General features: G+C 31.0%; 1 protein-coding gene across 2 annotated transcripts; it reads left to right on the top strand.

Moving 5' to 3' along the window:
- The first annotated feature begins 1,080 nt into the window (after positions 1–1,080).
- On the top strand, positions 1,081–27,562 carry LOC143065078 (embryonic protein UVS.2-like). 2 transcript variants are annotated; one of them, XM_076238414.1, is made up of 8 exons: positions 1,081–1,228; positions 17,408–17,652; positions 18,358–18,470; positions 21,139–21,318; positions 21,689–21,779; positions 22,347–22,474; positions 24,677–24,820; positions 27,047–27,562. In XM_076238414.1, exons 2-8 carry the CDS (start codon positions 17,504–17,506, stop codon positions 27,343–27,345), a joined length of 1,104 nt encoding a protein of 367 aa, XP_076094529.1. In that variant the 5' UTR covers positions 1,081–1,228; positions 17,408–17,503; the 3' UTR covers positions 27,346–27,562. The 2 variants fall into 2 exon arrangements, with proteins under 2 accessions (XP_076094529.1, XP_076094530.1); XM_076238415.1 differs by lacking the exon at positions 1,081–1,228 and adding an exon at positions 16,467–16,605.

Below are 27,562 nucleotides of genomic sequence, written 5' to 3'. Positions count from 1 at the left end.
TCGAGTCATGATTTTGACTTTCCCTATGAGATCTAACCAAATACTCTCTTTACGTACTTGTAAATAAATCATGGAGTTTATTCCCCTCTATAGTAAATAATAAGAATACAAGAATTATTCAATATTGCATAGTTCAACAAACCACACATACCACAAAATATGGTTGAACAATGACACACAATGTAGTCCCTAGTGTAAACAGTGTTTAACTTGCCATTTTTCTTTTTTATACCGTTACTCAATTCATTTCTTGATATTTCATGCATGAAATATTAAGTAAGGGGATGAAACTACATGTTAAAAAACTTTGGGTGCTGAATCTTTATGTTAAGTAGTGGTTTTGTCTAGTTTGAAAAAGTCAGAAATTATCATGTCTGAAACTGTAAAACTGAATTTTAAACCCCATTAACATCGTCCATATTTTGAGTTAACTATGGTAGACTTTTCAATAATTTTGATATAATTTGCCCCAATAGTAAAACACTACTGTAACACTGAAAAACTCTTTTTGAGTTATCAGGTGCGTTTTTTTTTAAATTTAAATTCAATGTCCAAAAGAAATACACTGCGAAATAATTGTGTTTTCGGACCACATGGTCCATGGCCTAGTTATACACTATGTTGTAAACACTATAACAACCAGCAATGTCCAGCCACTGATCGATTAGATTTTTATATAGCAGCTGAAATTTGTTTTATCGATATCATTTGTACGTTGTTGTTGTCAGATTCTTTAAAAATTGTTCGGTTGGAATTTGGACACAATGACAGCCGCTGAGACAAATATCCAAAAAATTATCAAAGAACAATGTTGTTATTAACTACAGGTTACCCACAAAACCTTTAACAATGAGCAAATACCATACCATATAGAAAGATAAAAAATGGTAGTTAAACAAATGTAAAAATAAATCAAAGGTCATAAAGGTCATGAAGCATATCTAAGGATAACATTTTAGACATTTTCATTTTACAGGCTTCTGTTTTTATCTTTTCCTTTAGATAAATTACAACTGATAGTTATCTCGACCAACATACAAACTGTATTTTTTATACCTTTAAATGTCAATCAATAAAATTTACAGACATATACTGACCGTTATTGATTGTAGATATGTCACTCGAATATTTTTAACAACAGGGGTAGTGTCTGACTAATATAAGTTCAGCCATTCTTTGACGACGTTGTGTTTTTTTTAAAGAAAAGATTTAGGAACAAAAGATTCATGTAAGTAAAGTGTTGTTTCACAATTGATGTCTATCTGTAAAATTGTGTTCTTAAATATATGAATGTTTTTAGCTTTACATTTATTTTATATATTTTTTCACACACACAAAACTAAATAAGACAAAACTGTTCTAAATTTATATGAATTGAAAAATTAAATGTTTTCAATCAATTGCATGATGATACATCAATCTTGTTAAATTTCGGGATTTGTACAAGTATTTGCCATCTACTACTTGATTTTGATTTATTTTGTATAGTATGAAATTGAGAATGGAAATGGGAAATGTGTCAAAGAGACAACAGCCCGACAAAAAAGCAGAAAACAGCCGAAGGATACCAATAGTTCTTCAATACAGCGAAAAAAAATCCCGCACCGGAGGCGTGCTTCAGCTAGGCCCTTAACAAAATGGATACTTGTTCAGTGATATTAGACGTCATACTCATTTCCGAAATTTTTAATATATAAATGAACTAAAATTAAAAATCATATATGACTTAAAAAGGCCAGAGGCGCCTATCTTGGGATAGGCGCAAAAATGCAGCGGGATTAAAAAAAGTTTTGTTTTTGATGAAAAATAAATGTCTATTTAGTTTGGCAGTTTATTTGATTTAGATTGAATACTCAATGACTTATGATTTGTGATAAAATAAGATTTTGAAATATCTTCCAAACTTAACTTGTAGTTTAATCAACTGTGTTGTTTTTTTAAGTCCTTATTGAATTAAATTTCGAGACAAAGCACTAAATATGATACCCCATTCAATTCTTCGCTACTTTGAACGATATAGTTCATCGGTATAGCATGCATGCTTAATGATTATATAAATTATAACTTACAAGTTGTATAGCGTTCAAAAAAACAAAAATATCAGTCATATCATTATTAAAATTTTTATTAGAAATACTATTGATAGGGGCCAGCTGAAGGACGCCACCGAGTGTGGAAGTTTCTCGCTGCATTGAAAACCTATTGGTTACCTTCTGCTGTTGTCTGTTCTATGGTCGGGTTGTTGTCTCTTTGGCACATTCCCCATTTCCATTCTCAATTTCAAATCCTTGGTCACATATTCAACGTTGAAACATATACGTTGAAACATATAATACTGTCTGGAATAAATACTTCAATGATTTATAAAGGACAAAACAATGTCTTTAAATTTGTTATATAGGAGATACATTTATTCTTTTCAAAATGCATTTCCCACAATCAACATCATCGACAAATTTAAGAAAGGAAAATTAGTAGAAATGTGCCTGTCTACTTTGCAGAACATGTTGTTCGCTATATGCTTATCTAAAACAAAGAGTTCGGTATAACACTGAAAAATAAAGGAAAGGCAGATGCATGAGATGAGGGGAAGAATTTAAAATCTGACGAAAATAAATCCTATATGCATAACATTTCAGACCAATTCAAAAAAGCAAAAGTAAATCACAAAAATACTGAACTCCGAGGAAAATTCAAAAAGGAAAGTCCCTAATCCAATGGCAAAATCAAAAGCCTTAAACACGAATGGATAACAACTGTCATAGTTCTGACTTGGTACAGGCATTTTCTTATGTAGATTAAGGTGGATTAAACCTGGTTTAGGCAAGTATAAAATAAAATTGGCAAGGCAACTATTTTGTCATTATATTGCTCCTGTATTGGTAAAAGAGAGGAAAAAGATACCAAAGGGTTATTCACTCTCATAAGCCGAAAATAACTGACAACGCCATGGCTAAAAACAAAAAAGACAACTCACAGTCAAACAGCAGAACACAAAACATAGCAGAATAGAAAACTACAGACTGAACAACACGAACCCCACTAAAACTTTGGACTATTCAAGGTACACCGAAAGGGTAAGCAGATCCCGCTAATAATTCTTGTTTTTGATTGTACATTTGCTAATGGCTGTATGCAAATGATTGAAATTCAAGAATTTCTAATATGACTGATTGTTCAAAATATATGTAATTTAACTCAAATACACCTTCATATGCATGTTCCATATCATAAATCTCACTTATATCGTTAATTTGCTATCGCATTGATGTCACTCCAACAGCTTAATGTATTTGAATTTATAATTGACTTGGACCTTTGGGTCAAACTTAGGATCCAATTTTGGTAAATATTTTGCACTAAAATTACAGGATTTTCTAGTTTTCCTAATTACGGTTCTTCAACTGCTTTTATGATTCTAAGTATAAATGATTCCAATTCCACTGATGATGAAAAGATATTCTCGTACTTGCACTATTAACAGTTGAACTCATATAAGACTTTTTAAGAAAATTGTAAAACTCAATCCAAATCTAGCGGGAGGAAAATACAAAACAAAATCAGGTTATATATAAATCAACACTTATAATTGAACCCTAGCAGTGTGGTCTCTGATCGGATCGGATCCGTGAAGATATGGTATATGCTGTTCAGAAATCTCACAGCAATTAAAAACTTAAAGATATACATTTCCATCCTGTGAGCGTATCGTACTGTAAAAAGACATATTGACAGGTAAAAAAATTAACGTAATGTAATACTTCCTGCGATATATCCTCCCTTTCAAAAGCGAAATTTGGTAATTAGGAATTATTACTTTCTATGCTAATAAAGCAGTTTAGATAGTGTTAAATACTTTTCCCTAGTCGTTTCAGCATCAAAATGTGCATTTTAAATGTATCTCAAATACATTTCAGAGAATGATTTATTTGAGATCACCCCTAGTTTATTGTGGGGTTCGTGTTGTTTATTCTTTAGTTTTCTACGTTGTGCCATGTGTACTATTGTTTGTCTTTTTGTCTTTTTAATTTTTAGCCATGGCGTTGTCAGTTTATTTTCGATTTATGAGTTGAACTGTCCCTCTGGTATCTTTCGTCCCTCTTTTATTAAAATAATGTTATTGCATATATTGAAAATGCTCCAGAAATAAGGCCATTTAGTATTTTTTTATATAAAGAATTTAAAAATAACATTCCTCGAAATGCAAAATAATAAATCATGACAGACGTGATTAATAATGAAAATCAAATATCCTATTGGCAAATGTAAATAAGCTTAGGTTTAAAGAAGTATTTAAATTACAAACTTCTGAACGGTTCAATAAAAGATAAGTATCCCTTTATGTAAATACTTAGTGTCAGTATTTATTTTCCCGTGACTTGAGACAAATGAGTTTGAACAACCACATATAATTATACCACAAATTGCATTTACATTTCCTAATTGAAGAAGTATTTCGTTTCTTCTTTATTGTAAATATTGAAGGTTACGGCACTAAATACAGTATCAAATAGCACTTCAGATTATACAAACACGACTGTATATTCATAAGTCGACAACATACATGAAGTACATGCCAAGTTCACATGATTGTCTCGATCAAAGTTACGGATGCCATGTTGTTCTATCTACCGACTAAACATTCCTGTCCACATTACATTTTTTTCCTCAAATATGTTGTCCAATATGTTGAATACGATCTGTGTACTGTCCGGAGTTGTCCAATATGTTGACTAGGATCTGTGTACTGTCCGGAGCATTTAAAATCAAACTCAGTTTTTGTGGATGAGTCTTCTATGTAGTGTTTTGCATTTTTTTCGTAGCTTTTAATTTTTTTGGCATTGCTTTGTCAGTGGTTTTTTTCAATTATAAATTTTGAATGTCCAGTTGGTATCTTTTGTCTCTTCTATATAAAAAGAGTGGCGAAAGATACCAGAGGGGCATTCAACCTCGAAAAACTGACAACGTCTTGGCTAAAAAAAACAAAAAAAAAACCAAACAGACAGACAGACAAATAATACTTCACGAGACACAACATATAAAACTACAGACTAAGTAATACGAATCACATATTAAGTTATATCAAGTTTGTCTTATGTAATGAGAAGTTACAGACACAGTTGGACAAAGGTACCATACGAATGTATAAAATCAAAGTTGTAAACACCGTCTAAAAGATGTGTCACTGCATAAACTCTGAATCTGTAATTGGATAACCTGTCCTTCTTTTTATGCCAAGAATATCGTTTGTAAGTATCTTTAAAATTTACTTCATAACAGCCTGTAACTCAGATGGGTGGATGTTGAAAGAATTGCATATAAAGTGTTATACACTTACTTTCCTTTATTTCTCGGTTTCATGTATTGAACTATGTTTTATTGCGATTATTTGTTATTTCATATAATTTATTTGAGTCGTTATAAGGGAAAAGAAAAGTAATGTTATGTGATGAATTAGAAATAGAAGTTTAAATAAAATCAGTCTTTTGCACTTATAAGTTGAATGATTTTTTAATTCGTTGTTTCTTTTAAACCAAACTTTAAAAATAATAAATTATACTTAAATTATTTTTATTGTAAATATTTAGGTGTTCTCAAACACTTGAATACTCGTATAGCGTATATTCATATTTATTTATTTTGAAGTATTTACATTGAAAGGTAATTGACTATTTTATCAAATAACAACAAATAGAATTGTCCCAAATGTTTTCAAATAAGAAGTCATTTGTGTCAACTACATTCGCGTGATAACAAGTTAGATCGTATGTGATGGTAACTGTCACTACTTATTATAGTTTTAAGTAGTTACCAATTGCGCGATTTAAATGCACAGACTTTAATTTTAAGGTGTTGAAATAAAAAGAAATTTTACAGCACTTGTAACTTTGACGTCATAGATAAGACTCGTAACTAAAAGCATCAACTGAGATAATTAGAAAAGAATTAAAGTGAAGTAAAATTGCATCGTAAATTAAGAAAAAGATAGAAGTTGTCACAAAAACCAGAAAACAAAATCACTGCTATCAACAAGTAATTCGTTGCGCTTCAATTGTTCAATGGGAGACCAAAAGAGCAATTAATGCCATCATTTCAAAGGCAATAAATTGACGTTCAATGATAAAATAAGTATGATTATTTTACTCTTATCAGCTCAATATATTGTTTGTTTTTGCTTAAGAGTTGAGGGAAGAGACCCAAACAAATATATGGTCCATTTTAAAACCATAAATTAAAAACATAAATAAAATAAAGTAGCATATAGTTTAAACATATCAGCTGTGTCGGCAATGTTAAACTAGTTCGGTAAATTAACCGTCCAGGCAACGACTTTTTTTCTGATATTTAAGTTACTAAGCAATTTGAACATTTGCCCTTTGATCTTGCTGCCTAATATTTTTCAGATCATGAAGATGACTTGATAATGAAAATATTAGGCAATGCCATCATGTAAAAATGCGGAGACGTTTCGTGCACAGGCATAAAGACCATCTGCGTCAATTCTTGCCGATAAAATCAGTATCAAAAACAAAAAATGTTATTATTCTACATGTGCATGTATATATCTCTGACAGCAATTACCTGTTAATCATGAGTTGAGATACAGACGCATCGTATTGGTCAACCATTTCTTCATGGTAATCGTAAATCTTGTGTAAAGTCGATTTCAATCAGTCGGTATCGCTCGTGGTTAATCTTGAAGACGAAGATTGTGATATTCTATCGTATATCTCAAATTACACGTTGATTAATAAATAGTCATGCGCTTATGTAAATTTATCATAAGAGATTTCTTTGACAACATTTTAATGAATTTTAGATTATTTGTACTGTATCAAGACATGATGTAATATGTACATGATACTGAAACAACCTTGCTTATTAGGAATTCTTTTTTTCTTCAGAAAGCTCTATGGTTGGAAAAATAAAATAAAACTACATAGAAAGTTGTCCTCAATATCAAATTCATATGTATTTCTTTTATTGTGTTCACATGTGTCTTTTATTTGTCCCCACTGTACATTTAACTTAAAAACACATATATATGTTAAACTTTCGTTATGTTAATTCTATGTTAGACGTATGCATGAGGATATCGTTCATTTAATTCAATAAACAGTCATCATTCGGTCAAAAATAAATAATCACAAAACATCAACTACAATGTAGTCTTTGTCAAACCTGATATGTGCTACAATTACTGTTCATTGCCTTTCCTGCTATAATTGGGTTTCTACCATTTTTCGTCTCGTGATGTTTTTCACTATTCCTTCTTTAACGTATGTCCAGTTTAACAAAAGGTTATTCTCCAATATATGTTAAATTCTCAATAGGTACAGTTATAAGTTATCATAATTTGTGTGTGTGTGTGTGTGTGTGTGTGTGTGTGTGTGTGTGTGTGATAATAAGAACAATCATAGACATGTGATATGTCTTGGACGAGCAGATTAATTATACCATCTTCGCGTTGTATGGTTCATATCTGCAATTCGAAAATAAGTGTTCAAAGTATTTTATTTCAAAATACTTTGGTTTTTAGTAGTGTAATAGCCAATAAAGGACATGGCAGCTCTATTGCAATTGTGTGATACTTTTACAAGTTTTGTCAATTTCCTAAGTTTGATACTTGCTACTGGAAGAGTCATTCGTGCATATAACAGGATAAGCCAATCCTTCAAATGTATTTGATGTTAACTAAAATTGAATTTTCGTTCAAAGTTTATGTAATTTCGACTGTTTATATATGTGTAACCGAACTAACATCTGATTCAAAACTTTAATAAACACTTTTATATGTTTAGATGATAGATTGGCTCTCAATAATGACAACTTCAGTATATACACTAAAGAGATTTGTTCCTGGTTATATATCTCAATTTGTTCGATGCGCTCGTGTGTGTTACAACGTATATTTTAGATAACGTAAACTAGTTAAAAACATTAACTAAAATGTATTATCGGTACGAGGACATCATTCGTAAATATACTTCAACTTTCAGACCTCCAATCTTTTATGGTAATATTCTTAACAAAGCACAAAAATGTCAGCATTCACCTCAAAAGCTTAAAATAAACGTTTGAATAATCTTATTCCAAGGGGATATAGTTACGACACTGTTGTCAGTTCTTTAAAGATGGCATATGTTGGTATTACTATTGATTCACTCATATGGTCTTTGCATCGGAACACATTATTTTAAAACCAGTTGTTGGCGTGATACGGGTTATCTTATTCTCATATATTTTATAATGGTATGATTCTAAACCCCAGACGGGAGTTATTGTGCTTGATTTTCATATGAAAACATAATTTTTCAATCAGTTTAAATGAGGTCTGGAGCTGGCATATCAGTAACTGCTAGTAGTCCTTCGTTAATTTATGTATCATTGTCATTTTGCTTAGTTTCTTTTGTTACCTATTCTGACATCGGACTCGAACTTCTTTTAAACTGATGTTTACTGTATGTATACTGTGTTTTTCACTAAACTAGTACACATTTTTATTTAGGGGCCAGCTGAGGCCCACCTCCGAGTTCGGGGTGTTTACTCACTGCACTGAATCCCCATTGGTGGCCTTCGGCTGGTATCTGTTCTTTGGTCAGTTAGTTGTCTCTTTGACATTTTCCTCATTTCCATTCTCAATTTTATTATGATGTATTTCCATTTTAGTTTTTTTTTTCAATTATTCAAGTAAACTGGTGTATTATTTAAAAAACATAGCCCTTATAATTATAAAAGATTATTGTTTTTCTGATGAAAGAACACTTCCAGCAATGCCGGTTATATTGTTATATTACAATATATTTCATATGATGTTTTTGTCTCTCCAACATGGATTTCAATTAAGAAACAGAGATTGTTATGACAAAAATAGTATTTTGTTTCATTTTTCATATTCAGGCAAAAAAAAAACCCGAACAGTTTAGTTTCAACATAGCGCATGTAAAACAAAATCACAGGAAGAGTTTTTACTATATTAGTTGACAACTTTCTTTGGTGAAAGTGTAATTACAAATAACTTGATAAATAATTTGAAAATAGAAAATGGGCGTAAGACACGTGAAGGTGAATAAATAACTTAATAAATAGCGATATTATATGGAAAGGTGTAATGCCATAACTCTATTAACCAGAACAATAATTGTTTAAAAGGTTAGTTCGTTATACATTCTTTGATTCTGTAAATGTAAAATGTTTCTTTTTTTTTTGCAAACATAAACAATTTCAATCATTTTTTTCTTTAATATCATTGAATGTTAATATGTTTTCCTCTTTTTTTGTTCATTGTTAATTGTAATTAAAAAAATTAAAAAATACCGATGAATATAATAAATGCTTAATCATTATAATTTTCTTATACATTCATAAAATTGGCAATATCTACAATACATGTGCATTTACTGATAGGGCCATGTAAGTCAGATATGTCTTTGGATGGCCCTAATTCGTTATGATTTTTCATACAAAAGTTCTGAGATGGTCTTGGTCGTAAACTTTAGATTTCCTACTTCAAAATTGAAAATAAAGTATGGCACCTGTAAATGTAAACACTGATACAGTCAAAAATAAATTAACGATGCTGATAATATACGTCAATGAACAATTTATTTACCAACGTGTTGGTAGACCGTGTAACTGTTATAGAAAGAGTATATGTAGCGTGTATCTCTGTACAGCTACTTTCCCGTGTTTTCATTTTGGCATTTCCCGTTGATTAACTACAGATTCCCGACAAGAGGGGTGTATACAGGGTCAAAATTACCCGAATCGAGGCATGTCATGTACTGTCACCCTTCCGACGGACATTAGAAGCGCATTTTAGATCCGGCTTGGCAAAACGGAAGCCACTTCAACAATAACTCAAATGTTCAGCGGCCTCTATCGGTCAGAGTCCTTTAGTGTAGTTTAAACATATTTTATTGTCCCAAAACATTGACAATAGGATTAGACACAAGTTTTGCAACTAAGAACGTCTTCTCCATTACATACAAATGATAAATAACCGAACAAAAATAAAATACCATAATAATAACATCATAAACAATATTAATATGAAGACATGAAATTAACAAGAATTTAAACGACATGGCTCATTGATTCCTAAAAGTCGAGTTGACCGTAATTTTTTTTTTTTGATAGACCTACCTAATAGTTGCTTTAATCTTAGAATAAATATTTACTCAAAAGGTAAGTTATTATTGTATTTTAAACAATTCAATTAAATTGTTGTTGTCAACTGATCGGATTTTATAACAAAATCAAATGGATGATTTATGTCTTAGGAAAAAATGAACAATTTCATTCTCATTCGAAGTCAACAAAAAGTAATTACATTATTATTGGTATATATTTAATTGTAATGTCTATAAACTATGAAAAGCGATTGGTCTCTTAAATATAATTCTGGGGCCGTGTCAATGAAAGTATCCTAGGACATGTCCTAAGATAGGTCTTATGACATTATTTAGGATGGTTTTAGGACGTGTCTGAGACATGTCTTAGGATGTAAAACAAAGCTGTCTTAGGACAGTCCTAACTACGATGGTCCTAGGACCATCATAACACATTTATTTAATTGAAAATATATGTAGAGTTTTGTATGACATTGGTTGAATTGTATTTTAGAACCTATATGTAAAGAGAGGGAGGATGACTCTTATATAGAAAACAATTAACGCAAAATAAAAGTTAAAGTTTTTACGGAATACTAATAAATACGTGATTAAATATGATAAAAAGATATAAATGAATTTAGTACGAAAACAAAAGGTAAATGGTCATACAACTTTGTCATATTTGTGCTGCAATTTAAGTACATAAACTAGTTTTGTCTTTAGGTCCACTCGATTTCATTACATGTACCGAATCAGGATTAGGTAAAAAAGAAGTAAAATTTTCTCCATATTTGAATTATTTAAAATATATTGCTTATGATGATAGTATTGTTTATGCTTCAAAAAAGGAAGCACGAAATAGTTAAATATAATACAATTAAATCTTTAACAAAAATAAAACAATATTTTGTTTTATTAATTTTATCTAATGATACTAGTTTAATATTGTATTAGTATTTTAGTATTGAGTTTATGCCATATTTGTTGTTTTTATTACGTTTTAGGACGATGTAACCTTTAGGACTATCCTAAGACACCTAATTGTATATCCTAACTTTAGGACCAAATTTAGGACATATCTTATTTTAGGAGACTTTCGTTAACCCGACTTAGGACTAAGACGTGTCCTAAGACCATCCTAAGATATGTCTTAGTCCTAGGACAGCTTCGTTGACACGGCCCCTGCACTTTTGTAAAAATTAGCGTGTTTATGTTCATATCAAACAAAGCATTGCCATACATTAAATTTTCAAAGTCGGTAGGTATATTTTCTTCTACACCATTCTGATGTTTTACGTCAATATCTTAAGAATTTTGTGTTGACATTGACCAATGATTATCCGCTAAAGCATACATATATTAGCATTTTTGTTATAACAGATCAAATTTCTTGATTTAAAGAGGTCTATTTAACACTTGTGTTTTAAAACAACAAGTAGGAATGCGTTTTCGGAAAGGAGAACTAATGATTTAGATATTATAACTGGACAATTTAATTCATTTCGATCAATTGAAAGTCACGTTATTTAATTGTAAAATGGTTGAATTATTTAAATGAAACTGAAAATTTAATTGCAAATATTGAACGCTATCTAAATGTATAACTTATATTTATTTACTGCACTTCAAGTTTATGCATTTTAAGATTTCTAAAGATTTTTTATATACACAAATAAAGTATCACAAAGGTTTTAAAAGCTATTAAATAAATGAAGCACATGATCATTGTATTTTTTTTTGCAATTAAGAGTGTTCTTAAGATATCGTGAATCTGCTTTATCTTTTTATGATTGAAATTTTTATTTTAAAAAATACATTTGTAATTTGCCATGTTAATTCCATTCACTTTACTCTAATGGTTATTTGAAAGGCAAACATTATACAAGTAAATGCGATATTTTGTCATAAAATGGTGTTTTTTTTCACAACTGTATAGTTAGGAAATTGTTTTTGAATGTTTATACTTATTGAACAATGAGCACTTTTATTACAAATTATGGTTCCGATTCAAGGTCAGGTATATTTGAGCTAAACGAAAAAGCTTCCTTAATTTAAGTGTCTTATTGAAGGAAAATCTTTTATTATTTAGTTTTACTATACATACGAGCCAAGCTATGCATCTAATAACAATAATCTTTAGTTAGTAGTTTTACTACACCAGGTGTGTATTTCAACGCTAAATGTCTGTTCGCACTATAGACATGCACATACACGTAATCCATTTATTATTTTATTTTTGAACAATTTAAGACGGCTATTTTTCAAAAACAGAACAATTCTGGTATTAATATGTATGATATGATTGAGTTTTTACGGAGTTTCTATACATTAAAACACGTATGTTTGTAAGTATGTTTCTAGTAGTTCTATATCGACTATTTTTTTACAGAAATTTCTTAATATCAAGCGTATGTACATGATGTAAGCAGCCATGCAACTGCGCAATTTATTATTTTGAAGATTTGTCAAGATTGAATCATGGGAACTCGAATAAAGATTATTAGAATCATGGATCATATACATGTGTACCTTTTGATTTTTTACATCTTTTTTAGGATGTTTTTTTTCAGGATTTTTTTTTACCATTTATTTGATCATGTAATCTAGAACTTAAAGATATAAAACATGAAAGGGGATGTTTGTGCCATCCCGAATATGTGCCTGGACCTAGTCAAGATATTTAAACCATGTGTTGTTCGATATGCATGCTACGTAATTGTTTGAATGTTTGTTTTTGGTTGGTGATCTATTACGGTTTGTTGTATACTGGATGATTCCTGTTGCCAAAAAATGGCTTTATATTATGTATTGTAACATTATAAGAGGTCAATTGTTATTGGTTAATTATAGTTTTGTTGTTCTTCCTATGTTTAGTTGTGCGGAGTTTTCTAAACAGTTGATAACAATCAAACCACAAACAAGGATTTTTTTTATTTCATTTTTGTTAAATAATATACCCTCTAAATCTAAATAGATATTTTTAATTTAATAGAGAACAATCCATGGTTTGTCGAAGAAATACTGAAGCTGGTATCCATTTACAGAAGGCTAGAGTACTTTTAACTCAGATCTGCTTAAAAGAAAGACGATATACATGTTCATAATTAGGACTTATTTAAACGTCAAGCTCATATGGGTTTCAAGCAACAAACAATCATTTCACGATTACATCTCATTAAAGGGGACAAATTCTTTTAAATATGTAAAATTATTCACTTTGGTTTGGATTGTAGAAATCTTTTTTTAAGCTTCATATATTGGTATTTTTAGAAACACAAGTGAGTGTGTCCGACGCACTTTTCTGGATTTACCTTAAACACCACAACCCTAACAATATGAAAGCAAGTTTGTTTCAATGTAACTTTCATTTTAAAACAGATAAACAACGTTCGATATAAATAAAGGCTACAGTAGTATACCGCTGTTCAAATCTCGTAAATCGATGGAAAAAAAACAAAATCGGGGTAACAAACTAAAACTGAGGGAAACGCATTAAAAATAAGAAGAGAACAACGACACAACATTAAAATGTAACCAAACAGAAACGACCTAAGCATTAGCCAAATCCGATGAGAATAACAAGTATAACATCAAAACCAAATACATGAATTTGGGATAGAAAAGTACCTCGACACATCTTATAGCAATGTGAATACACACTCAAATATAAGAGAAAACAAACGACACAACAGAAACACAACGTTAAAATGTAACACACACAGAAACGAACTATAATATAACAATGGCCATATTCCTGACTTGGTACAGGACATTTTTTAAAAGAAATATAAATGTTATCTAAAATATGAGGCTTACACCTACGTCATTAGGTCTCTGATATATCGTTGTTTTATTGGTAGTCATATTTGAGATGGAGAACAGCAACGAAAGCGCTGTGCTTTTGCTTTTTGTGTGTTTTTGTGTGTGTATGTTCTAATTTTGTGTCTAAATAGATACCACATATTCTTTGTTTTTCTATTATACCACATCTTCTTCTTTTTTTATTTAATAAAATGACTGGAATGCATATATTTTTTTATTTATACTTTAAAACGCAAACAACAGGTTTGATTTTTAAAAATGATATAGTTTTTGCTAATGAAAGCATTTTTGTTGCAAGCGAAAGCAAGTTGTGCTGTTTTAATGTAAATAATATTTTAAATATTTCAAATAGTGTTTTTGCTTTTGTTTTTTCAAGATCTTTTAATCAGGTTTTGGGGTTGGTTTGTGAAACATCAGAGAAAAATATAGATATTATGCTATTATACATGGAGAATTGTTGGGCGAATATTAGAATAATTCAAAACATTCAGTCGAATGATACCGATCCGCGTCATCACTAAAACTGCACTGACTTTTGCCTATTCCACAATATTCAAAACCAAATACTTGAGTTTCTTATTTTCATTTGAATGAATGTAATAAATTAATAATGTAATAAATTTAGTGCTGTATAAATTCTTGTATAGTTTCCTTATTTAAACTCTAAAGACCATAACTAATTAATAAGCTAAGTAGTTAAATTATGCATTCATCTATATTATTGTATGATTTATTCATTTATTCTCCTCTATCAAAACCGAAGAAATCTATAAATGAATATCAATTAATTGCATTCAATTCAATTGAAATCCAAAAGTGCATTTTTTTTTAATGAATTTGAGATATTATATAATTTACCAGCAGATATTGTAATACATTATGAATGGTGCATAACCCTATTATCGTAATTACATTGAAGATTAGCGATGAAATTGAACACAACACGCGACTTTGTCAATTTTTATTTATACCTTACAAAAAATTCATATTAACAATTTTGAAAGTTCCATATGTTGAAGGAAAAACAGGTTAAGCAATATGTATATGATAATTAAAATTCATACTCTTATACGCTTCAAAATGAGAGAACATAGTTCTTGACATGCTATTTGAGTATATGTCTCATACGTACATACAAAATAAAGAGACTGAACATTTTTTCTTTTATGTTTTAGACTTATGAATAACATGTTTTTGTTCGGTGTGAGCCAAGGCTCCGTGTTGAAGGTCATACTTTATACTTTATTACCTATTATGGTTTACTTTTACAAATTGTAACTTGGATGGAGAGTTGTCTCATTGGCACTCATACCTCACCATCTTAAATCTATTTATTAGGTATTACTTACTTTTGCAGAAAAGCGCATCAGCCATATGACATATCCTTGAACCTGCGAGACCAGCGTTTACTATATCCAAGGAGAGGCCTTCTTACACAATTGTGATAAGAGAATTCATTTGCATATCCAAAAATAAATTGCATACAAAATTGACTTTTGGGAAAATTGACCTTTGTGACACTTGACTTTTTTCAAATTTTCACTTCTGTTTAACAAAACTAAATTTTGTCTACGAAAAAATAAACACAATATTGAATTTTGTCTCACAAAATTGACTTTTGTGTTTTAATTTCCATATCAGGTAACAAAAGTCAATTTTGTATGCAAATAAGTTTATATTTGCATACCTATTCGACAAAGTTGTAATATTTTTGTCATGACAAAAAACGAATTGTGTCTTCAAAAAAGAATTTTGTCAGTAAAAAAATTAAAGTTCTCATAAAACAAGTCTGTATAACATAGTTTTGTAAGACAAAAATGAATTTGTTATGACAGAATTGAATTTTGTGTATATACAAAATTGATTATGATTACAAAATGTTCAAGTCCCAACCGCGCCCCGTAATACGCTGCAAGCACATATACTTACTTGCTTTATTGGCACTTCTATAATTTCTCTTATTTTTTTTTTTATCAAAATGAATTCGGTAAGTTATAAAAGTGATTTGATTTTGAATAATATTTTTATTATTCGTCATGTTAATATTGTTTTACAAAACAAAAAAAAGTACAAAGACAGTGTGTTGTAGGAGCCCTGGGACATACTAATGTTTTGTATATATTATATCATATTATTTCTTTATGGGTAATGTGAAATTGAAGTGTAATAAACGAATTCAAGCGATTAGTTTATTTCAATTGTAATTAAAATTAAGAAGTTCAACTTGCATTTCACTATTATGTTTTGTTATTATGTCAGACAAGTAAAGGTTTGTGTCACGAATCTAATACTTTCTACATGACAAAGCTTTGGCTAAACAAGATAAAAAAATAATGTGAAATTCAATGGCGATTTACAATGGTATCATACTTACTGAGCGCAGTCAAGTTTTTCAACTTGAATTGTCAATCATAAGTTAATTAAATATTTTGACTACGTTTTTCATTTTAAAATTAATATTTTTCATAATTAGTTACGCCTCTTTATTGAAATAAGGTCCGAGTAATTAATCCTGATAAATATCGGTGTATTAGATTGCTGATAGAAATATACGGATTTAATCTTGACAGTTTTTTCTATAATCTCTAGGTATGATTGCTAATTATCGTCTATGCATTTACAATGCAGTTTTAACTTTTAAGGGAGTAACTCCATAACTGTCATCAAGGTACAGTATGTGTATAGTGGTTTTGATTATTATTGTTCCTAATTAGTCAATCTATGTAATGTCAGGATATCTCGTCAATAATATGCAGTCAAATAAGAAAATGGACGAAAAGTTGTTTAACAAAACAAATTATGTTTTTGAAATGTCAACATTAGAACGAAGACTTCACATAAAGAGATAGAATACAGATGTCGAATAGCTTTTGTAAGGGACACTTGTTGATGGGGAAGGTGTCAAGTGAGTTAAGAAATTCACAACTCTTCGAAGGCAAACGGACAACATCAGTTCTTTATATACTACACATATACAGCTCCGTATTAATATTGAGCAGCACAAACCCCACTATAAAACGGAGCTTAATCAATGAACAATTTGACGTACATTCGGAATTGCTTAGAACCCAAATGAAATTGTGACGAGGTGCGTCGTCAAAGTAAACAATATATAGGTTTATATGTTCTGGTAAGACTGTATATGTTTTTTTTTTAAATATTAAAATGAACCAGAGGTATTGTTTTTCTTTATATTAGTTTTATCAATTGTATTACGAAGTATCCTGACTTGTCTGATTTAAAATTGTTGAAAAAAATAAGATTGCAACAGGATTGAATAAAATAAATATGATCTTCTTTACGTAACAAACGCCGATGGGATCTGGAGACAAGGTATTTATTATACAGTTTTCAAACAGTCTGGCTTAATTACTTTTTCTATGGTAGCATTTAAACAAGATATCTTAATGACAAGAAGGTTATTGTAAATTAAAATTTTTATTTATAGAGTTTCATCTATTTCATTTCAGATGTGAATCCATGGTATTTTAACAGAAAACTACTTGATCAATTGAATATTTTAAAGCAATATACATGGACGCAACTATGCAGCATTATGTAGCAAAATGAATGGTGCTTTTGTTTTTTTATTGGTATTAACATTTGTTATCTGGAAAGTGTCTGGACAATGTTCTGGTACTGCTGAAAGTAAGACTGTCGGATACACAACAGTTAAAGTGTCTCCACCAGGATATCCATCGCCTGGCTATGCTATGTATGTACTGTTTCTCCTAAATATAAATGATATCAGAATCAAATTATTAAAATTTCTCTGCTAGTTACCGAAGCTTCTAAGTAGACTTAAATATAATAATGTCTAGGAATGTTAAACTAATAAATACAAAAAAGTGCAGTTTGTTTGACAAGTCTGTGATCATATAAAGTAAAATCACAAAAAAAAAACTGGACTCCGAGGAAATTTCAAAACGGAAAGTCTCTTATCAAACGGCAAAATCAAAAGCTCAAACACATCAAACGAATGGACAACAACTGTCATATTCCTGACTTGGTACTTCTAAAAGATTTCGTGTTGTGTAATGTTCTTTCAAAACCTTACACAGTTACATCAGTTAACACATTCCTTTTTTTCCTTTCTTTTATCATTCTTTTCTTCTTTATCTTCACTTTTATTTTCTCACAATTCTTCAGAATTTGTTTTAATTTAATTTCATACAATCTGCAAGAATTATAAAATGACTTTATTTCAGCAAACAAAATATGTTTAATTTAGTGTTCTCCCTACCTTTTATATCTTTTGATTTAAAAAAGAAAGAAAAGAAAAATAAAACTACTAAAAGGAAAAGGAAAGTAGATTAAATCGAAAAATAAATAATTAAATTCAGGTACTTTCACAATATAAATTCATAACTTTTTAAAAATAGCTCCAACAAAGTTTTCTACAGCTTCTTTTTATTTGTAGAAACTCGAACTGTGCTTGGTTAGGATCGACCTCTATATCTGGATCCGTCCTTCTATTTAGAGTTACTGACATCACTTTAAGTTGTGCTGGAGACGCCATTAATGTTTATGATGGTAAGATATTTGCTTTTACACTTTTAAAACTTTTAAAGTGTATTATAAAAAAATCATACATCCATCAACATTCGAATTATTGTGAACCAAATATAATACTTGCATGCATAGGGTAATCTTATGCTCATACATGACATGTAGTAACTCTGGAAATGCTTTGGGGGTTGAAAATTGTGTTTTATACTAGATACAGTAAAGGTATAAATAATGATACTCTTACAATAAGTCATTAATTGTGCTACAACCGGTACACAAGTCAATATATGATCGGCTAAATAGATATTCTGATTTAAAACCGATCGTAAATGACATCAATTCATATGTGCTACCAAAGCTTTAAATAAAAATATAGACTGATGCGTTGTTTCATTGATAAATGATCATGAATAAATATGGATCATACGCAGACTATCTGGTCCCTGAAATATCTGCTATTACAATGTGACCGGGGTGGACAAAAATAAATAATTAAAATCAAGAAAAAGACTAAATTGAGCGAAAGGACGTATTTTGAGACAACTACATTGTATCCACCGAAGTTCAAATGAAGATGGTTTAAGCAATTATAGAAAACCGTGCTACATTCAAAATGAGAAAAAAGCCGTATAGTTGGCCAGAAAGGGCCATGACCTGAAAAATACGAAACAATTCAATTGAAAAAACAAACGGTCTGATGAAAAAGGAAATAATTTACGAAAAGCACATATGCAGATATGAATCAAAGACAACCACTGAAATAGAGGCTCCTGACTTTAGACAGGTACATAAAAAATGTGCCAGTGTTAAAATTAGTTGAGCGTTTAACCTTTCCCTAGCCAGGGACAGTGGTGTAATCGCCTAACACAAAACAAACTATCAAAAGTAGTTGGGACAGACTGAACTCATAAGATCGACACAAGACAGATGCAAAATCAAAAACAAACACACACCAGACGTGGCAGAGTACTTTACCATTCCTCGTGCATAACAACCCTAACAACAAAAAATGACAGACGTGAGATACGAATAGCTATTGGCAGATATTTCAAAGCAAAGACCAACCGATAAAATGTATTCAAGACTCAAAAATCAATCAGTTAACCAACCTAAAAAAATGTAGATAAAGAAATCATATACAGAGAAAACATGATCTTTTACAATGCCAAATGTAGATGTAGACAAATTGTAATACCGTGAAAGTACATATTTGTATAACAATAATGTTTTGTATAATTTTAATTTACTGATAACAAAATCATTATGCATAACACTAATAAGTTTATCCTGATCGTATACCAATTTCCGGGTTCCGTCATCAACATCAACACAAAGATTTGCTATTGCGTTTAAAATAAGTTGTCTACAGGTATAGCCAAACTTCCAAACCAAATCTTTGTATCAATGGAAGAATTTAGTAAAGGTTTTAAGTAATTTGTGGTAATGAAATTATTGGCTATTTTCTGGAAATCTACAGATTACGCTCATTGAAGTCCAAATCGTCACAAAAAACACCGGCATAGCGAACAAGTTCGAATGTAGAAACACCGCAATACGGTGTAAAATGAACATCACCTTCAAAAAAGGAAAGTTAATCATGGGAAAGAAAAATTATCCCTTTTGTCGTAAATTCTTGTGTAGAATTTCTGGTGTAACACTGAAATAGCTAAATCTAGCTATTTAGTGTTGTGTAAATTTAGAAAAACTGTAAATTAGAGAAATAATTTGAAAATCTTACCGAAATTCCGAATTTGCTGGATGTACATGTTATCTTTAATTTACAAAGCTCATTATATTGATCTGCTTCTTATGAACACAAAAAGTAGCTATTGAATTGAAGCAAATGTATACACAATACTCTTTTATTATCATAGAATCCAATTAGATATTACTGACTTTGGATGTATGTCATGGGGAAGGGGATACAGTAATTTTACTCAGATATATTGTAATGTGCGTATTCTACGTGGATTGTTGTAAATATTTTGTTCGTTGTGAATAAAGTAAAATTACAACAAGACTGAACTCCGAGGAAATGGAAAGTCCCTAATCAAATTGCAAAATCAATAGCTCAAACTCATCAAACGAATGGAAAACAACTGTCATTAAACTGACTTGGTGCAGGTTTTTTCGTATGTCAAAATGGTGGATTGAACCTGGTTTTATAGCTAGCTAAACCTCTTAACTGTATGACAGTCGCATCAAATTTTATTATATTGACAACGATGCGTGAACAAAACAAACAGACATAATAGGTAAAAATGTTAAAAATAGGGATACAACAGTCAGCATTTTGTTATAATCTTAATCACTATAAAAAAAATTAACAAAGAAGCACAAAAAGGCATATATCAAATTAATCAACCTCATTCATTGCTTTTTTATTTTTTTATTTTATTTATCACTGTTTAATCCACCCATGAAGGATAAAATATTTTTTAAGTACGGGGACCGAATTCTTACCCTGACAGGCACAAGGTTAGGTTAACATTTACTCTGAGGTAGAATCGAGCCTATCAGTTGATGAGAATTTAAACGTCACACAGGTAGAGATATAAAATAAAGATGCAGTGTTGGATAATTGTCCATCTTCTTAAATGTATTTTGTTTATTGCGTATGTTTACTTTTTAATCCGTTTCCCATTTTTAACTTATCCACTATATATTCTCTTTATTTTTTATATTAAATTAGGAACATCAACTTCTGGGACCCAAAAACACACAAATGAATGCTCACCAAGTTCTGGTGCAAGAACTCTTGGATATCAGACCGCTTCAACTGGAAGTGTTTACACGACCTTTACATCAGACGCAACATCTTCAGCTTCTGAGCTAGGATTTCTTATGTATATGATCAGTGCTAATGATTTTTGTAAGTACAAAGACACAACTTTACATAATTTTCGCAAGGTTTTTTTAACAATTGACTTGCTTGCTTACATTCACCTTACTTTTTGTCAACAACTACTTTTTAATATTAACACTATATTTGAAGGGGTCAATTAGAAATTTGAGTGAAAACTTTTCAATTAATGTACTTAAATTGATAGAGCTGATATTAGAGTTTTATAATGCATTGCTTGTTTTAAAACCCTGTTAAACTGTATGGGTTGCTTCCAGTAATTGTCAACAAATAATCGACGAAAATTAAAGTATCTGAAACAATCAAAAGTTCTCTTTTTATATAGCATGGAGCACATTTTAAAAGGTATGAAAAAACAACGTGTATTTTTTTTTCAAAGCTGGAACAGGGTGTATATCAGCACAAAATTTGATTGCCACAAGTACAGAGCAGTATTTATCAAGTCCAAGCTTTCCGAGTACTTACCCACTGTATGTATCTTAACATATTTTCCTTTATATTTTAGTTCTTTGTATAAGATTGTGTTTGCGTTGTATTAAGGTTTACTTTTAAACGTTCATTGATTTTCTGCAATATAAAGACAAATTGTGTTGAACAGGGGCATTTGCATATAGAAGTTATTTCATTATAAACTACAACTCATAATAACGCCTTACTAAAAGTAAAATAAAAAAAAAAATACTGAAATCCAAGGAAAATTCAAAATGGAAAGTCCGTTGTCAAATGAAAAAATCAGAAGCTCAAAAATTAGACTAAATCTGGGTTTATAACTAGATCAATCTCTCAATTCTTCAAATGCACTCTCGTCGGATATAATATAAATTGCTTCTTCGGTCGCGCCTTTTATTCATAAACATTCAATATTGGTTTGGTTTTCTTTTTATATTTTACGAAATGTTGCTTTGCATCCAAACCTTTTCTTTTTAACACTAGCAGAGTTATACCAATGATTATTTTGTTTCCATTGCTGACGTGATGGTACGAAGAATAATCATTGCATCTGAACTTAAGCGTGATATTTGTTTTCGTATTTTCAGAGAAAAAGATTGCACATGGGATATCACAACAACAGATTCAAACGCCAATGTTATTTTGAAGATATTATTTATGGATATTGAAAATGAAGCATCGTGTGGGTATGATTACATAGCAATAACTGAATCGGGTATGTGTTTGATTATTTTGCGTATAACAAGAACATAATCTTTGAAAAAAGAGACACACTAACACAAGAGACAGTAAGCTCAATAAAAGCAAAAGGGAAAATTTGTCTGATTTTAATCTCTACCCACATTGCACATAAAGAAAAAAATCAATGATGTATCCGTCAACAGCCAGGTTGCAAATTTCGTAATTGACCATATTATTGAAGATATATTTTGTATAAAAGGTTCCCTTAGGAGGGACATACATTTTTACTGACAATGAAAAAACCTCAGAAAGAGCCTTTTATTTTGGCGAAATGTGTGTGAACTTGCAGTCTTTAAACACATTTGTATTGCATTTTTTTTTATATCACTATACATTTTTGTTTAAAAGTCGCTTATTACGCCTATATACCTCTAATGATGGTTTGCAGGAGCAGGTAATGTTGTTTGGTATAGCGGAACAAGTATATCATTGTCAAAGAAAACGACCTATATCAAACGTGTTTAAAAACAGAATGCAATTAGTGACTGGCAAATAAACTATTGAAAAATGGAAATGCACTAAGTCCCTGACATTTCCGGACGTGTCGTTGTTTCTTCTTGTTAACATCTTGTACTATTCATTTTATGATGATACAAATAAAATTAGCAATTAATTTACTTAAACAATTTGTAATATAAAGCACTGTATGAACTGTATATTCTCGATGCGCTAAAATGAGTATTTCTTTTACAAGTTTTATTAATGTTAACGGCATTAACAAATCAGTGTTGGCCTTGTTTGTGTTTTATTTTTGTTAAAATGCATGCAATGAGATGTTAGTGAGTTAGATCCAAATGTAAAAACGCGCGTCTGGCGTAACAAATTATAAGCCTGGTATCTTTGCATGTCGAAATGTATTATTGTATTGTTTATTTGTGTATTTCTCTGTCCTGAATGTTCTTAGATATAGGAAGATATTTATTCCTACTTATTCCTATTTATTCGAACTGTAGTCCTGTCATGTAATGTTGTCCTTTTAGTGTTATATTTAACATTGCCATAAAAGCGCGAGGTTTGGCTAGCCACAAATCAAGGTTAAACTCACCATTTGTTTTTAAAATGTCCTGTACCAAGTCAAGAAAATGGCAGTTGTTATCTTATATGTCGTTTATGTTTGTGTTACATTCTCGTTTGGTTTTTTGCTGCACTTCAGTGGTTCAGTTGTTTCGTTTCCTCTTGAAGTTGATGTGTTTCCCTCAATTTTAGTTTTTAACTCGGATTTGTTTTCTCCTAATCAATTTATGACTTTCGGACAGCGGTATACTACTGTTGCCTTTATTTGTCCATTAGGGCGACCTAAGTTTACCGATGTTAAAATCTCATATAATTCAACGAAATTGTGTGAATCGCGTGCACTCGAAAAGGAGCGAAACCGAATGGGTCGACAGGATAAGTGTCTCCTGGGGAAAATGTAACATTCGGGAATATCTCATCGGTAAGATTACAGATAAGACGACTTTTCTACAATCTTAGATCTAAGACCGCGAAAGCATGTCGCCAGTGAGTTAAGACAAAGAAACATTTAACTGGGTTTGTAACTACATGATCAACACGACGGGTGCAACATGTGAAGCAGGATCTGTTTACCCTTCCGAAGCACCTGACATCACCCAAAGTTTTTGGTGGGATTCGTGTTGCTTAGTTTTTAATTTTCTATGTTCTTTCTTGTGTAATATTATTTGTCTGTTTGTCTTTTTTCTTTTTTTAGCCATGGTGGCATGATGGCATAATACAAGTAATTACTTGTACAAAATGTATGTTTGTACAGGTAATAACGTGTACAATGTAATAACATGTACACGAAATATACAGTAATTTAAAAGTAAACGATTAGAACAGCAAGAGCAATCTTGAAATGACGATTTTTTATGTCATAGTATACAAAAATATATAAATCATTGTCTTACCGGAATGAGAGAGAATATTTTTGTTTGCCGAATCAAATGCCAAAAGCGGTTAGCCGGCTGACTTAAAACGACTGTAAATAAAGCAATCGCATTTCAATATCAAGCATTTGTACGATTTCGAAACATTTTTGTGTCTAAAGCGTAGCTCAAGTCCTTAAAATTTAAGATTTGTTCGTATGCATTAAAACAAATTATGTTCACATAGGCAGATGCTATGATGGTCCTTAAATTTTTGTTTTGTTAAGATGTCAACATTTTGTCTAAATCAGGATCAACAACAATAAAACTCTGCACGCAAGATTTGTGGGAACCTACTCACACATATACTAGTTTAGGAAACAGTTTTCATATTGAATTCAAGTCTGATGATGCAAGTGCAAAGAGAGGATTTTTGTTATCATATGTTCAATCAGGTACGTTTTTCTTTATTTAATAAATTGATTAATTTTAAGAAGCATTAAGGGTACTAACAAAGCAGTCTGATACTTTGTGTGTGATGCACATAAAACTAAAAGCCTGAGAGATAATCCTGTAAACATCATCTGTTGCGTCCATATTTCATTATGCAAATAACAAAAATAAAGGTATTTTGATAAGTGTCATATATTTTGATACTCCATACCGGCGTTTTAATGGCATATCTTCCGTTAATTACCTTGAAGTATACTAAAAGGTCAGCTGTTTCTACAAAATATTGATTTAGATGTTTATTGTTCCCAGGTTGTTTCTCACTGACAGAATAATAAAGTAGAAGAGCATACGTACAATGTATAAACGCTTTGATAAATCATATGCAAGTACTTGTACAACTTAACACTCAACATTTAACATGAAGTAAAGAAAAGCACCTGTGAGGGCTCTATTACTCGATGTTTTCCTTTGATTTTGGTTTGTGAGCTATTAAACAGCGGTATATTACAATTGGCTTTCTTTATTAACTTTCGTGCAAAATGTCAAAAAAATATTTCGAGTAATCACATCAGCTACGACATGTCCACGATGGTTCCACGATAGGTACAAGACAGAAAAAAAAGAATTGTAATTGTACTGTCGTGGATTTTTTGCAGGTCGGTCGTGTGACCGTCGTGCGACAGTCGCGTGATAATCGTACGACAATCGTAAGTTGTTTGGGGCTATTTTTCAGGTTTTCATATTTTATATCGTACGACTGTTGTGCCATTGTGATGCGACTCTAATAGAAATCTCTTGAAATATGCCAGGCTCCATCTGTATGAATCCAACGAAATCACCGGCATATTCCCACTCCAACTCTTGCATCAGTGTACTATACTGCCCAAACATCAGGCGCCGTTCGATTCGTGGCTTACCAACCAACGTCAGGCGTTTCGCTGGTTCCTTCACTGTTCACGGGCTCGAATCAACCCTTTAAGAACCATATTTTGTCCTTGTTGGAGTCCGGGAAGGCGCATTTTCAGCAGGGCCAAGTATAATAGTTCTGATGGAATAGCCATTCTCTTTAAACGGTAGACGGTATGTTTTTCCAAACATTCATTCCCGCCGAATTGTATTCTTCTAAATAAAACGAAAATATGTTGGCCGACGAACGTACCACTGTCGTATGACAGACAATCTATGTTGTACGAGCATCGTACGATATTTGGTATTCGTGAGACAATCGTGCGACTGTATCATGAGTGTCTTGCGACAGTCATGTGACGATTGTTTGATTAAAATGGTTTATGTTGATACTCACGACAATGTGTTTATTGCACGACAATCGCACGACGGTTGTAAGACACTTCTACAAGACAGTGACACTACAAAAAATCTTAGAGCAAAAAATGTGCATGTCCAATTTTTTTTTGTCCACGACAGCGACACGATGCTCAAAATATCGTGGGACTGTCGTGCGATTGTCGTACGACGACCACAAATGACCCGCGATTTGACAAAATTTCATGTCGAGGCGCTGCATAGATGTGACGTGGGTTCGTTGTGACTAGGGTTTAAAGGCCTGGTAATTTTCGATTATCTGATTTTCAGTTAATTGATACGCTAAAATATTAATTGCAAGTGGCAATTTAAAGTTTGCGCTTACTGCTTTTTGATCATATCAATATGATGGAAATCTGATAACTTATTAGTCTAAGATTTTATCACGTAGTTGTGGGGACATTTGTTCCATTGAACATATGTTATACAACCGTAATTAAGCCGACATACTCACATTACAATGGACCATACGCTTCTATGTAGTCCTTATTGGGCTTGATATTGTGTATATAGGGTACTTGTGATCTCAATTGGGTCCTATATTCAAACTTGTCAAATATTATGACGTCGGTGATAAACTAATTTATACCGAAACTAGCATATTTGACATTAAAAGCATTGATATGAAATTGTATAAAGAGCTGGGCATATTATAAACTTATTTGTTCCTATTTTCTGCATATTGATATTGTAAAGTATAAGCTGTGAGTCACAATTCTGAAGATTTTCGTCAAGTGAGCGCAGTACACAAGTTAAAACAAAGTAAAAAATATTAACCTTACTACGTACACTTGTAGAAATATAGTATTATCATATGACAAGTTATTTATTGAAAGCATATAATAAGACATGTATCAAACCGTGTAAGGTTGTTATTTTCATTTTTCTGTTTTAAATTGTTTCAGATACTTCAACAGCTCAGTCATCTCGACAATCAGATGGTGATTCAATAGTTGGACTAGTATGTGGAGTACTTGCAGCATTTTTACTGGTATCCACTGCAGTAGTGGTCGCTATTCTTTTATACAAGAAATACAATAAACAGCAAAAAATACATGATAGTAAAATAGTTCCTAAGGTATCATCCAATGATCAGTATGATAATAATAAAAATGTCTCGTATACTGATAGCATAATATTTGCATTACCAGAGTGTACTAAAGTTATGTCTCAAAAAGCTGTTTTTTCAGAAAAATCCCTTTAACTTTTCTCAGGTTATAAAAGTATATCTACTACTAAACAGATTGTTTCATACTGAACTGCATTTATACAATATGATTTATAGTTTACATTGATCTACATTGTTATAGTATGAACAAATATTTGATTTCCTATTTTAATCTTTTTATGGTTCCAAGTGCAATTACGCTTTTGATATATATTATATGTTTTATGATATAAATAAATCTTCAAGAAACTTA

Source organism: Mytilus galloprovincialis, chromosome 2 (assembly GCF_965363235.1).
Source record: "Mytilus galloprovincialis chromosome 2, xbMytGall1.hap1.1, whole genome shotgun sequence".
Classification (NCBI taxonomy): domain Eukaryota; kingdom Metazoa; phylum Mollusca; class Bivalvia; order Mytilida; family Mytilidae; genus Mytilus; species Mytilus galloprovincialis.
Note: the sequence above shows the minus strand (reverse complement) of the source record. Positions and strands in the feature narration are given on the sequence as shown.